This window comes from Panthera onca, chromosome A3 (genome assembly GCF_046562875.1).
Source record: "Panthera onca isolate mPanOnc1 chromosome A3, mPanOnc1 haplotype 2, whole genome shotgun sequence".
Classification (NCBI taxonomy): Eukaryota; Metazoa; Chordata; class Mammalia; order Carnivora; family Felidae; genus Panthera; species Panthera onca.
Window position 1 is genome coordinate 109887158 of NC_138341.1, and position 15534 is coordinate 109902691.

Genomic DNA, 15534 nt, shown 5'->3' on the forward strand with positions numbered 1-15534 from the left:
ATATGGCAAAACACAGAGAGAGTCCTATCATAAAGAGTTGGATGCTTTAAGATGAAAACAGCATTCAGTCAAAAATACTCAAATCAAAATCTTAAGCACCTCACTGGAGACTGATATACCAGATAGAACAGGTGACATATTTAGGAACCATGATAAGTTAAAGTCAAACCTTATGTATCAAGACCAGCACCGCACTTAACAGGGACTACTTTGCTCACATGAGAGGTGCCCCTCCAAACAGCTATCTACCAAGGAAATAGGATTCACAACTCCCATCTTACACTCACTTGCCATTATACATTCACTGACCAATTTGGTGGGTAGAATCACTGGCACCATTTATTTAACAGACTTGAAATATATATATACTTGAATCTGGGTAAGCAAAATGAATTCCTGAATAATGCTACTCCACGTATTAAGCAAATGTTAACAGAAATTAAGTACAATACTAGCAGACTAAATAAAATTCAAAACAAAAAGGATTAAAAGGGAATAAAAAGAAACTGTATCATGAGCATAAAAGAAGTAGAACTGATGTGATCCTAACAAATGCTTCAAAAATATTAAAAACAAGGAGAAACTGACAAATCTACACAACAATGTGAGAATGACACAGGTATCAGAAATTTGTACTCTCTCTCTCTCACACACACACACACACACACACACACACACAAAATAAAGGTATGGAGGATTTGAATATAAAGCTAGTAAGGTCAATCTATGAAACATAAATAACCCTATCAAAAAAAAACACAAATACACCTTCCTTTCAAATACCTATAAACCATACAAATTAACTGCACAAGCTTAAAGAACCTCAAACTCCAAAGAACAAAAACAAACCACATTCACTTTCCACAATAACTCAACATTATGAATTAATCCAACAAACACAAAGAAATAAATCTCTCCACCTGAAAATTTTTAAACCCACTTCTTTTAACTCTGAAATAAAAGGAGAAATCAAAACAAAATTTATTTTTGGATGAATGACAATAAGAACATTATGTATCAAAATCAGTAAGATACACCCTCCATGGTACCCGAAGGGAAATTTCTGGCCTTAAAAGTTTATCAAATGGATGCAAAAAAGAAAACCTGAATAAAAAGGGAAATGTCACACACAACTCACACAATTTGAAATGCTAGAAAAAGAATAAATTAGATCCAAAATAAGCAGAAAGGAATTATTAAGAACAAAAGCAAGATGTAGGGGTGCCTGCGTGGCTCAGTTGGTTGGATGTCCAACTTCTGTGCTGACAGCTCAGAGGCTAGAGCCTGCTTCAGATTCTATGTCTCCCTCTCTCTCTGCCCCTTCCCCACTCACACTCTCTCAGAAATAAACATTAAAAAAAGAAAAAAATGTTTTAAAGAGATGTAAATGAAATTAGAAAAACATGATCATCATGAACAACACCACAGGAGAGCTGACCAATAACATCAAGCTTTGAAAAAGCCATTAATACAGACAAATTTCTGGTAAGTATATCCAAGAAAAAGAAAGAAGATATAGCTTTTCTTTAAAAAAAAAAAGAAAAATCAAAGATAAGAGTATGTAACCAGAGACTACATGAGTGTACAATTTCATATTAAGTTTAAAATGTACACCAGAAAATTAGCAAGAAAAAATAGAGTACAAAAAGTGGCTCAAAATAAGATCAAAAACACAAATCAAAAGCACTGAAAAATTTTAAAAAGATGTGAAAGATCTTTCAACCAAACAAGAACAAAAAAGCACCAGGCCTTAATGGTTTCCAGGCAAACCTTTAAGAGCTTCTAGGTTACAGAAAAATCTAAAAAGATTCCTAAGTCATTCTAACCTCATATCAAAACTAGAAAAGACGGGCACCTGGGTGACTCAGTCAGTTGAGCATCCCACTCTTGATTTTGGCTCAGGTCATGATCTCACAGTTCGTGGGATTGAGCCCCATGTTGGACTCTGCAATGAGTGTGGAGCCTGCTTAAGATTTTCTTTCTCTTTCTTTCTCCCCCCCCCCCCCCACTCCCCACATTCTCTCTGGAAAAAAATAAACTAGAAAAGAAACCTCTCACAACAAAATGCATTAAATTACTAAACAATGTCCAGTTGTGCAGTAAGAGTAATTAACCATAGTCAACAGATATTCTTCTCAGGAATGCAAAAAGATGGTTTTCACGTTAGATTCCAAAAAATAACAACAATACTTAGAGACAAATCTTAGTACTAAATATGTACAATAGCTATTATTAAAATAGTGTACTGAAAATCAGAGCAGCGGAAAGATTCCTGTTCCAGGACAAAACACTGAGTATTATTAAAATGTCAATTCTCCAAGTTAACCTAACAATGTCAATGCAATTCTAATGAGAACACTATGGCTGACTCCCCAGAAGCCATTCCACCTCAGTCCCAGGCAGGGACAGTCCTGAATTTTTTTTACACCTACAAAAATTCCATTCTCAATGACAGGCCTGACCCAAACTGGCACAGGTCATGAAAAGTCTGTCCCTGGCACCTATAAGAAAAGTTTCTTCACTCAAGAAAGCAATAGTGCTAAATAGGATTGAAGCAAGGAGATTAGATTCCTATTTTCCGACCTGTAGTGCCATTTTTTTTTAAATGTGTATTTTGAGAGAGAGCAAGAACGAGAGTGGGCATATGCTCAGGCAAGCAAGCAGGGGAGGGGCAGAGAAAGAAAAGAGAGAAAGAGAATTCCAAGCAGGCCCCGCACTGTCAGCGCAGAGCCCAACTCGAGCTCATGAACGGTGAGATCATGATCTGAGCCAAAATCAAGAGCCGTAGGCTTAACCAACTGAGCCACCCAGGCACCCTGTGCCATTCTTTTAACCATCAACTTTAGGAGGCCACCAACCTGTAATTACCACAGACACAGCACTCCACCAACAAACATATCACATCAATAGGATTAGAATCTTGGAGTCTGGGTGGCTCAGTGGTTATGAGTCAGATTCTTGATTTCAGCTTAGGTCATGATCTCACAGTTCGTGGGTTCGAGCCCGGCATAAGGCTCTGTGCTGGGAGCGTGGAGCGCCTGCTTGGGATTCTCTCTCTCCCTCTCTCTGCCCCTCCCCTGCTCTCCCTCTCTCTCTCAAAATAAATAAACATTTTTTTTTTTTTTTAATAGGACTGGAATCTGAAGGTCTGGACAAACCTAAGACCAATGGAAGATTTTATAATGCTTAAAGCTTAAATGCTTAAATGCTTAAAATGAGTAAAGCTTAAGCTTTACTCCCATTTCCTTAGATTTAAAAAATTTAAACATTAACATATAGCTATTATGTATTAAATGGTTATTAACAGTCAAGCACTCTATTAGGCACTTGACTGCATAAATTTATTTAATGTTTGCAACGATCATATAAGGCAAGTACTATAATCATCCCACTTTACAGATTAAGAAACTGAAGTGCACAAGAGTCCAAGGTCACAATCAAGAAAAGGCAGAGGTAGGGACTCAAACCCAGATTTCCTAAATCCTTTCACAAGCATTTTCAACAAGTGTCTATACAAACCTAAGAGCACAAAACACACACCCTTGAGTTAATAAGAAAATAAAATTAGGAGTTTAATAAAAATCACATACTTTAAAAAATTAGGAGGATCAACAATATATAAAGAAAAATAAGGAGTCTTGGGCAGAGCTCAGTTCATATGCTTGTTACAGACTTTAACGGTTTCTGGATTTTTCTCTGTACTACTCATCAAACGATTTACGTACCCAAGAACTGAGAAACACTGAGAAGCACAGGAGGTCCATTAGACACATGTTCTCTGATAATGGCTGAGAGAATTATGCCAGGCCATATAATTGTTATTTCAAAACATTCAACTGCCCAAAGGGATTAGATTCCCATCACTGACTGCAGACTGCCTCATATACTATAACAGAATGAATACTGGAATAAGCTTTCTAATCCTTGTTCAAAACACTGTTTCTGGTGGGAAAAGGAACTTCTGCTATACCATCAGTCTTCATATCTCACCAACAGAATACTTATTCATCACTTCCAATTACTGAATTATTCCATTAATTTTCACAGATATTTTAGTCTGTCTGCAACCCTTCACATATATCCTGGTATTAAGGCCTCCAAGGCACTCAGTCTAGACAATCTACACTTGACTTAGAATTTAAACTCTGCCTCACAGGTTATTTATGTAAAACCATCTGTAGCACCACGTCTGTCTCATAATAGGTCTCAACAACTGAAAGGCTTTCAAATGGGAAATAAATGGTGTATAAGAATGTGCTGTTTTCCAATACTATGAACCACATCTTTACCAGACCGATGTGGTTAAGATATTGCAAACCCAAATCTCTGGGCCGATCTAGGCAGCAATCTTTGGCACCAATTAAAAGGCCTACTTTAATAATATTCTTGGGGCATCTGGGTGGCTCAGTCGGTTGGGCGTCCGACTTCGGCTCAGGTCATGATCTCGCAGTCCGTGAGTTCGAGCCCTGCATCAGGCTCTGTGCTGACAGCTCAGAGCCTGGAGCCTGTTTCAGATTCTGTGTCTCCCTCCCTCTCTGACCCTCCGCCGTTCATGCTCTGTCTCTCTCTGTCTCAAAAATAAACATAAAAAAAAATTTTTTTTTAATTAAATAAAAACTATTATTCTCAAAATAGTTTTAACTTGGGGACTAGATTCCTATATAATATATATTATCAAACCAGTAGACTCAATAATAAATTCTACATTTTGGAAATATAAACCCACAAAACCTAATAAACTACTAGACTACTAAAGATGGCTTCCACTTTTAGAAAGCAAACTTTAAGCTGTTATTTACAAGAGAAGTTTTCACATGCTGGTCAGTCTCACTGACATACACTGAGAAAGAACATAATAAACTAAGAACCGTGCCTGAAGATAAAAATATCCCAAGGTATGAACCTGAAAAAACATTCACCAGGTTATAAATTTAAGCCTAAGAAACATCACTGTTCTTCTAAATGACCAAAATAACTATTCTTTTCTGCTTGATAAGGTCCTAACAGCCTACAGTCTATTGTCTTGTTCCTTCTCTCTCCTTTTAACATGTGTTTAAGCAAAAGGTTTTTTTTAGTATTTTGAGGGGGGGGGAGGGGGGGAGGGAGGGAGGGAGGGAGAGAAGGAGGGAGGGAGGGAGAGAGAGGGAGAGAGGGAGGGAGAGGGGGGGAGAGGGGGAGAGAGGGAGAGAGGGAGAGAGGGAGAGGGGGGGAGGGGGGGGAGAGGGGGGGAGAGGGGGGAGAGGGGGGGAGAGGGGGGGAGAGGGGGAGAGGGGGAGAGAGAGAGAGAGAGAGAGAGAGAAATCATTTGCGCACATGCAGGGGAGGGGGAGGGAGGGACAGAGGATCCCAAGCAGGCTCTGCACTGATGGGGGGCTCAAACTCAGGAACCATGAGATCATGATCTGAACCAAAGCTGGACACTTAACCAACTGAGCCACCTAGGAACCCCTAAAAGATTTTTTAAGTTTACTTATTTCTTTTGAAAGAAAGAGATCACTAGCGAGAGAGGGGCACTATGAGTACAGAGCCCAATGCAGGGCTCAAACTCACGAACCAAACCGTGAGATCATGACCTGAGCTGAAATCAAGAGTCAGGCAATTGGGGCTCCTGGGTGGCTCAGTTGGTTAAACGTCCAACTTCAGCTCAGACCATGATCTCACAGTTCGTGGGTTTGAGCCCCACATTAGACTCTGTACTGACAGCTCACAGCCTGGAGCCTGCTTCACATTCTGTCTCTCCATCTCTCTCTGCCCCTTCCCCACTCACACTCTATCTCTGTCTCTCTCTCAAAAATAAATAAAAACAATTAAAAAAAAAAAAAAAAAGAGTCGGGTGATTGAGCCACGCAGGTGCCCCAAAAGATTTTTAATAGCATACATCACTTCTCCTTTATGGTACCCCCTAGATAAAAAAGGGTAGGGATGCTAACACTGTTTGAACAATCATATTACCTAAATACACATGGCCCCTAAAATAACATACTGTACCATTTTACACAGCTGCATACTTTGGATTATTTTTAGGCCCTGCTTAATGCTTCACATTCTTTGAACAACCAAAGTGAAGGACCATGTTTACTTTGATTTCATTTAGATTTAAAGTTGATAAAAAGGTTAAAAAGCATCCTCTCCCATTCTGTACCTCAAACATAGGCTACGAAGCAACAGAAATCTTTTCACTGAGCTCCTAATGGGCAGTCTTCCCTAATTCCCTAACTGAAGATGAAACACTGCACCTAATAAGGGGCAGTCTCCCAGGGCCCCAGCACCAATTCCTTTCTGCCAACACTGACGCTCCCCAAAAGCCAAGGAAAAGCAACCATTTGCTAGGCTGGCATTATCAAGCTACAGAAACTTTTTTTTTTTTTTAAAGAGTTTTAAGTTTATTTTTTTAGTAATCTCAACACCCAATGTGGGTCTCAAACTCACAACCCCAAGATAAGAGTCGCATGTTCTACCAACTGAGCCAGCCAGGCACCCCTAAAAGCTTTTTCTAGATCAATGGAAATTAAGGATATTCCACGACTAACAGGAGTCGAAAATCAACGTGTCCCAAAGATCTCCCTGGAGTGCTACAACATGCTTCATGCTTTGAAGTCACCTTCAAAAATCCAGCTCATCCACCAGCCACATGGGATACTCCCATCCCAGGTTCCACACCTCTAACACATCTGCTGCACAACTGGGACCCTTGATTAAAATGCATGTTCTCTTGTGACATGCCTGTATACATTTGTCAAAGTATACATTTTGCTGTATGTAATTATGCCTCAGTAAAATTTTTTTAAAAATTAACAGATGCATTAAAAAAGCAGGGGGGCGCGCCTGGGTGGCTCAGTTGGTTAAGCAATCAACTTCGGCTGAGGTCTTGATCTCACGGTGAGTTAGAGCTTCGCACTGGGATCTCTGCTGTCAGCATGGAGCCTGCTTCAGATCCTCTGTCCCCTTCTCTCTGCCCCTCCCCCACTCATGCTCTGTCTCAAATAGAAATAAACATTAAAAAAAATTAACAGGTGCATGTTCTTAGACTTGTTTGCAGACCTGAATGGGTTTTTGGTTTTTTTTTTTTTAGGCTTCTAAGTAATTCCATGTAAGAACCACTGCTCTGGGTTATGCTGCATGTACCTTCCCCTACTCAAAAATAGGGAAAGTCAAGAACACTGGGTCTGAAAGTCAGACACCTAACCACACAGATTCATTATTAACTCACTACATGCCCTTGGACAAAGGAAAAATTTCACTGACAGTTTCCTCTTCTGGAAACTAGAGATAAAAAATACCTACCACATAGGGTAACTGTGAGACTTCAATGATAGGTTTTTAACATATTTGACACAGTGTCTAACACAAGCAGTACATTACCATCATTAGCATCTTTGTTTCCTTTTTTTTTTTTTTTTTTGACGTTTATTTATTTTTGAGAGACAGACCAGGAGCGGGAGAGGGGCAGAGAGAGAGAGAGGGAGACACAGAATCCGAAGCAGGCTCCAGGCTCCGAGCTGTCAGCACAGAGCCTGACGCGGGGCTCAAACCCACAAACCGTGAGATCATGACCTGAGCCGAAGTCGGACACTTAACTGACTGAGCCGCCCAGTCACCCCTGGTTTCCATCACTTTAAATCAATCTTTACTTGGTATTTCTCTGTCCTGTGAGACATACTCTACCTAATCTAAAACTTTTAAAGAACTTCTTACACACAGACATGCCTAGCCTCATCCCTAATGGGATGGGAACAGGTTTGAGAATTACACTGTTCTGGGGAACATGTGTGGCAGAACATGACTATGACCAGGGCCCACAAGAATTCCTAAGATAAACTGAATAGCTCCTTCTAGTTTCAAATGACATCTAGTCTCCTACCTTTAGACAAGTAGTTTAAGGACATCAGAATGAAGCTCTCTAACCTCCAAAGAAAGATGGCACCACCCTATACCCAACTTTACCAAAAATAAATACGGAGATTTATTTAGTCTTTACTGAATTCTCTCAGAGGTGAAACCATTCTTGGAGGGTTCAGAAATCAAGAGGCTGCCTCTCCATCTAACAGGTGCACCCCTGGACAGTAACAGAAAAAACAAATGGAAGAAAGAAATAACCTTTTTGGCAGGTCTCATTACCTGAGAGATGGCTTTTCATGATTTATCAGAGAAAGCAATAAAGGCAACCATGACAAACATCAGACATAAAAACAAAAATAAATATGTAAATAAATAAATAAATCCGACATGAATATCTGTCTTGGTTCCTTAAAAGATATCTCAGGGACGCCTGGGTGGCTCAGTCGGTTAAGCATCTAATTCTTTTTTTTTTTTTTTTTTTAATTTTTTTTGTTTGTTTGTTTATTTTTGAAAGAGAGAGAGAGAGTGGTAGAAATGCAGAGAGAGAGGAAGACACAGGATATGAAGCACGCTCCAGGCTCGGAGTTGTTAGCACCACATTCCACGCGGGCTCGAACCCACAGGCCATGAGATCATGACCTGAGCCAAAATCAGACATTTAACCGACTGAACCACCCAGGTGCCCCTAGCATCCAATTCTTGATTTCAGCTCAGTTCATGATCTCCACGGTCTTAGCATGGAGCCTGCTTGAGATTCTCTCTCCTGCTTGCAGGTGCACTCTCTCTCTAAAAACAAAAAAAAAAAAAAAAAAAAAGACATCTCAAAACCACCTTACATACCACCCCCACCCCCCAATACAATCTAAACCAGAGTTTTCCACAGGTGTCTCTGAGCAGCTGTATCTAAATGATATGAGGAATTTTTTAAAATGCAGCTTCTTAGAACCCTCCCCAGATTCTGATTCAAAAAGATGGAGTTGGACCCAAGGAATCTGCATTTTTAACTCCCAAGGTCATTTTTATGCTCAAAATTTGGAAGTACTTCCACAGTAGCTAGAAATTTTCACCCCAGGTAAGTCTTGAACACAAAAGATAGTGATTATGCTTAGCTTTAGAGCAATGAAGAAACAGCTAATAGAATATACACAATTCAATAAAGCACAGTGGTTGAGAGGACGTATGGAGCTGGACTTCCTGAATTTACATTTCTATCCCACTACTCACAAGTCATTTGACAGGGGGCAAATGTACCCCCGTTTTCTCATCTGTAAAATGGAATAAACAAGTTATGAATACTAATGAGTTATTAAAGCTCTCAGTAGAGTGCCTGACCTCCGCAAACACCCAAAACACAATCCTTATTTAGAAAGTGGGTGATGGGCATTGAGGAGGGCATCTGTTGGGATGAGCCCTGGGTGTTGTACGGAAACCAATGTGACAATAAATTATATTTAATATAAAAAAAAAAGTACTTATTTAGAATTCTTATGGTCAATGGCTAAAAGACAGCTGGCTAGAGGGCTGTGAATCTCTGAAATTTACAACCATCTCTGATGATGTAGTACAAAACCATTAACGTTTTGCATTGCTTAAAAATCAGGTGCTTCTCGGGGCACCTGGGTGGCTCAGTCGGTTAAGCGTCCGACTTCGGCTCAGGTCACGATCTTGCAGTCCGTGAGTTCGAGCCCCGCGTCGGGCTCTGGGCTGATGGCTCAGAGCCTGGAGCCTGCTTCCGATTCTGTGTCTCCCTCTCTCTCTGACCCTCCCCCGTTCATGCTCTGTCTCTCTCTCTCAAAAATAAATAAACTTAAAAAAAAAAATTAAAAAAAAAAAAAATCAGGTGCTTCTCAAATAAAACACAAACCAGGTAACTGGTTCTAAACATGGTATCGATTGAGAGCAGTTAATCTGTTTTCCAAATTTCTTTCAAGACAGGAAAAGACAAAGTAATTCAGACTCCCAAATTTTTCACAGCAAAACAGGGCTACATTTAACATTTAATCATCCAAATCATGTAAAAGTACAGCAACCTGGTGGCTGGCTGAGGTACAAGACCATCCAATAAAGACCTCACTCTCGTAACCTGCATTTAAAACAGACTGATTTCCTGAAAGAGGAATTTGGCAACAAGACAAAAATCTAACCATATGTAAAACGTCACTAAATGATAAAGCTTATATTAGAGTATTAAGACAGTGGATACTTTCAACAGTAGCAATAGCTACTAGACTGAGGATGCTAACTGAAGACCTTTAAAGGGGTGGAAATGTATGGACTAGAACACAACGCAGGAAAAGAAGCCTGATAAGAAAATGGAGAAACCGATTCTCCAGAAAGAGCATGTGCAACTGCCAAGGCGAGATTCCCTCAAAATAAAAAGCCTTAATGCCCAGAATGCTACAGACCTGAATCGTGAGTATCAGCAAATAGATGCAAAGAAAACAGAGATATCTGGGTGAGAGATGACCCGAATTCTCACGGGAAGAAAAGCAGCCAAAGCTTAAGTGCACAGAACACGGAATCCAGTTTTAGGCCTGCAGCAACTCAAGGGCTAGTTAACCATTTTTAGGAAGGCCGAAATCTCCAGATTAAAGGGATTTAACGTCTTGGACACCGCTCTTTGGGACCCACGGAAAACAGACACGGGGGATTCAAAGGATTTAGGGGGAAAGGAGGAGGTGAGAATGAGTCAAAAGAAGCCTTCTCGACGATAAAATCATGTGACTCTCGGGCAAAGAATGCCCAAGGAGCTAAGGAGAGGAAGAAAGGGTCCTGAGTAAAGACGCTCCACTTCCACCACCGTCAAGGGCGGACCACTGCGCCCGAGGTCTGGGCGGGGGCCGGACCCTAATGCCCCAAACTTGGACCTGAGGCCTCCAGCCGAGAGTCAGCCCATGCACCAACCTAGGACCACCGTGCGGGGGCACTGTCCCCACACGAGCGCGCGGGAAAAACGGCGGCCGCGCCGGAAGGGGGCAGGGCGAGCCGCGAGGACGACCCCCCGGGCACTTACGCTGCCGCTTCTTCCTGAGGCTTTCCACGCGCTGGCGGGAGGCCGAGGGAGCGCCGCTGTAGGAGCCGGGCCGGTTTCGCCTAATGCCCTCTGCCGAAGCCGAGGCAGAGGACCCGACTGGGGGCTCCGACGCGCTACTCGCCCGGCGCCGCAGCAGCTCCCGCCGCCGCCCATCAGGCCCTTCGGGCGCCGGCTCCCCCGCCGAGGCGGAGGTGTCGGCCGCTCTGCCGCGGCGCTCCATGGGCACGCCGAGCCGGCCCGCTCCCATCCGCAGCAGCCGCCGCTGCCGCCCAAGCCAGCCCCCCCAGCGCCGAAACCCTCGTCGCCTCCTCCGCGGCAGTCCAGCCCAAGCAGAGGCGCCCCCTCCACCGTCCGCCTCTTCCGTTGCGCCAACGCGCAGCAAGCCAATCCAAATAGGGTGGGGGCGGCCCGAAGGCCTCGCGTCCAATCGCCTCCCTCACTCGAGGCGGATCGACCGCGCGTCCGTCCAATGAAAGGCTCCCAGGACGGGGCGGGGCGGAGAGTGGCGGGGGAGGGGATCGAAGCTTAGCCGCGAAGAAGGCGGTGTTGCCGAGGGGAGAGTGATGGCGGCGCCGCCCAATGGACGTGTGGGTGGAGGGGCTGGCTCACCCGCCCGCACTGGCGGACAGGTCAGGGGGGCCCTGCCCCTGAGTCCCGCCTCGCTGCTGCATCCCTCTCCCCCTGCCCGCGCCCTCCGCCAGCCCAGCAGTGTGCCCCCCAGCGTCTGGCCGCTAGTCTTTGGCAGACCGAAGGGCTTGAACCGCGGCTGATTTAGCCTTTGTCCCTTGGCCTGGTTCCGCCACTGCCGTCGAGACCACCAGCCCCTCCGCGCTCTTTTTTACCCTCTCCCCCAGCACTGCCACTGGCGTGGTTGGGCTAAGCCCCCTCCATTCCGCCTGCGTTGGAGAAACGTACCCGGTACCAGAAGGAAAGAAAGGTCTGGGGCTGGTCTCCATGGCAACTGGAAGAAAGAGGTGGGTTATAAATCCTACGCCACCCTTCAGTGCTGAAGGAGGGGGTGTGGGAGCCGGGGAGTAGGGTTTGCGTTTTGAAGGACAGTGTGGATTCCTTTTCCGTGCGGTGCACTAGGGGGACATAGAAGGATTTGGTGGCTGCCTTGGAACCTGGGTTGTAAGGGGTGTGTGTGTGCGCGCGCGCGAGCGTTAATCATCTTATTCCCTTTTGGGGGGCGAGACCACAGTCACCTCCAGCCCTGAGATACTGACCATTCACACCTATCTAAGGCCCTGCCACCCATCCCTTCTCCAAAGGTTATCCAAGCCTGGAATGACCCCACCTTGCTCTGTACCCTCAAGGCACTCCCTCAGTCCGTCAAGTTTAACAGGACTATTAGTTTTTCTTACTAATTATTCCTAAGTGCCTCTCCCGGGACACTGTAATGTCCCTTGGGTGATAGACCTCATTTTTTTTTTTAATTTTTTAATGTTTTTATTAATTTATTTTTGAGACAGAGAGACAAAGCATGAGCAGGGGAGGGACAGAGAGAGAGGGAGACACAGAATCCCAAGCAGGCTCCAGGCTCCGAGCTGACAGCACAGAGCCCGACGCGGGGCTCGAACCCACAAGTGGTGAGATCATGACCTGAGCTGAAGTCGGACGCTCAACCGACTGAGCCACCCAGGCGTCCCAGACCTCATTTTTTTTTTTTTTACCTTTGCCGTAATAACTGCTAGTAGCCCACAGAACGAGAAAGATAAGCTTCTCTCTTGCTTGTTGAGTAGAATTACCCAGGCTCACTCCAAACTAGTTCCCCCTCATTGTAGGAATAACCTTGGAAACCCTGTATCCAAACTCTGGAAATCCCGGCTCCTGCAAGAACCCATCCCAGATGGATCCTACAAGAACTAAGAACACCTGTAGCTAGCCTTCAAAATCCCAGTCCCCAGTATTGCTTATCTTTCTGCCTACACCTCACCAATCTGGTCCTCCTTGACCTGAGGGAGCTTTCCTCCAAGCCTGTTGAGCTGTGATAGATCATCCTGAAGAATCAAGAATCATCACCTAAGGCTGCCAAGATGAACCCCAATATCAAAATGACACCGAAAATAGGTGTAGAGGTTTTTTGGGGGGGTTGTGTGTGTGTGTGTGTGTGTGTGTTTTGCAGTGCACGTAATGCCCTTACATGTCATTTCATCTAGCAACACTTGGATAATGAGGCAAATTAACCAGAGGCACACAGCTTAAATGATAGAGCCTGGATTCCTGAGAAGTTCAGCTACCCTCTGCGTTACAGTTACCAAAAGGCACAGATTCAGTAAAATTCCAATAAATTAGTGGAAGGCTTTTTGTCATCTTAAATAAATATGTTTCTTCATTCCCTGGTGTAAGCTTACAGTGTGTGGCTATCATTAAAGTTTATCCAAAATAACAGGTGAAGCATATACTAATGACAATTAGGCAAGATGTTTATAATCCTAAAAGTAAAAATGCAAATAAACTGAACAAAAGAAACCAGACACTAAAGAATGCATACCATATGATTTACATGAAGTTCAACGTTAATAAATGATGTGAGAAGTCAGGATAATGGTGTTTGAGGGTGGGGGGAAGGGAAGAGAGTAGGCATGAGAGGGCAACAGATTAGACTTCTGTAAGGCTGGTAAGGTTCAATTTCTTTGGTCTAGGTGATGGCTACGTGGGTGTGTTCACTTTGCAATATTTCATCAAGATGTTCACTTGTGCACTTTATGTGTGTTATACTTAAATATGGCATTTATTTTTTTTAAAAATTGAAGATTTGTCCTGGACCAAGGAAGCCCATGATTAAGCTTACATTTTTTTTTTTTCCCAAAAAAAGTCAAATGAAAGTAACAAGAGGTTTCCTTTTTGGGGCACCTGGGTGGCTGAGTCGGTTAAGCGTCCAACTTTAGCTCAGGCCATGATCTCACCGTTTGTGGGTTCGAGCACCAAGTCAGGCTCCAGCTGAGAGCCTGGAACCTGCTTTGGATTCTGTGTCTCCCCCTCTGTCTCTGCCCCTCCCATGCTCGCACTCTGTCTCTCAAAAAATAAAATTAAAAAACATTTAAAATTTAAAAAAAAAAAAAAGGTTTCCTTTCTCTGTGGTTATTATAACACACAGCATCATTTAGAGGGACAGAATCATTAAGTTTTTTACCATTTGTCTCAGTTTACCCTTGGGGAGAAACCAGTTTTCTGGTATATACATCAGAATAAGCACAGAGGTCATAGTAAGCATAGTGCTTCAGAGGAACTAATCAAATTCTAAAGTAGTGATTTGCCATTGATAGAGCCATTAATGATAGAGCCATTTCAGTGACAAAACATCATATAGAATACACATCTACCATATTAGGTGCCTACTGCTAGGTCAGAAATAACCCCAAAACTTAGTGGCTGAGAACAGTAATGAATATATGTTATCTCCGTTTTTGTAGGTCAAGCATTTGGGAGTGATTTACCTGGGTGGTTCTGGCTCCGGGCCTTTCATGAAGTTGCAGTCAGTTGAGGGCATATGGGCTGGAGGGTGCCCTTCCAAGATGGGTTATTTACATGACTGGCAAGCTGGTACTGGCTGTTGGCAAGAGGCCTCAGCTCCCACAACATGGGCCTCTTCATAGGGTTGCTTGAATGTCCTCACAACATGACAGCTGGCTTCTCCCAAAGCTAGTGATTCAAAGAAAAACATGCAGAAGTCACAATATCTTTTAAGATCTAGCCTGGGAAGTCATACTTCCATCGTTTCTGCAACACCCTATTGCAATATCCAATATCCTGTTATTACACAGATCAGCCCTCTTCAAAGTGGGTTCATACTACACAAGGACACCAATACCAGGAAGAAGAGAGTCATTGGAGGCCATCTTAGGGCCCACAGTCTGCCCTCTGGATCCCAGGGGATGCGAGAAGCTTCACATTCTCATCTCTTACTGCTTCCTAAGAGCCAGGGGACAGACCCCTCTCTGAGTTTCCCTTGAGGTCTCTTGCAGCTAAAGTAGAGCAACTGGGGAGTAAAAAAAACCAGAAGTATGATCACCAGAGCACCAAGCCACAGAGGTTTATGGATCAAGTTCTCTCTCCTTTCATTGGGCTGTATTAGTGCCAGGAAAAGGAAAAGCATAGAATTAGGCCCCTGTCAAGTCCAAGGTCTTTTTTTCCAGAGTATAATGGTGAAAATTTGGGAAAACCTTGGCTATTATCTCTCCCAAAGGACAAAAATATGAAGAACATGAAGTTGTTAAGCCCCTAGACATTCTTCCAAGGCCTGGCCCCTGGCCCAGAATGCGCTATTGAAGAGGGATAGAGATGTGTGTTATATGTGCATGTGCACATTCACACACACACAATAGCTAGCATGTGGCATTCTAGTGGTCTCACCAGAGCTCACAGGCAATATGAATATTACCTGCTTTCAGAAATAAAGCTCAACTTGTCTCAGGAGGATAAAGATAGAAAATCGAAGATGAAATGTAATGAGTTTAGAACAACTCAGTTTCCTAGACATGGAAGATTCTATCCTTTCCCAAGTATTGAAAGGATTGAAAACTTTTTCTGTTTTCAACCTCAAGGCCTATCTTATCTCTCTTTAAAAATCTTTTTTTATTATTTATTTTTGAGAGAGATAGAGCATGAGCGGGGGGGGGGGGCAGAGAGAGAGGGAGACACAGAATCCAAAGCAGGAT

At 43.4% G+C, this 15534-nt stretch overlaps 1 protein-coding gene across 1 annotated transcript in view; it reads right to left on the reverse strand.

Annotated features, from left to right (window-relative positions):
* The window catches only part of PANK2 (pantothenate kinase 2), a 31483-nt gene extending 20254 nt beyond the window's left edge, over positions 1 to 11229 (reverse strand). Inside the window, exon 1 of the mRNA XM_078444236.1 lies at positions 10853 to 11229. Coding sequence (XP_078300362.1) covers positions 10853 to 11120 — 268 coding nt within the window. The 5' untranslated portion in view covers positions 11121 to 11229. The remainder of the gene's footprint in view (positions 1 to 10852) is intronic.
* Between the last annotated feature and the right edge of the window lie 4305 nt (positions 11230 to 15534).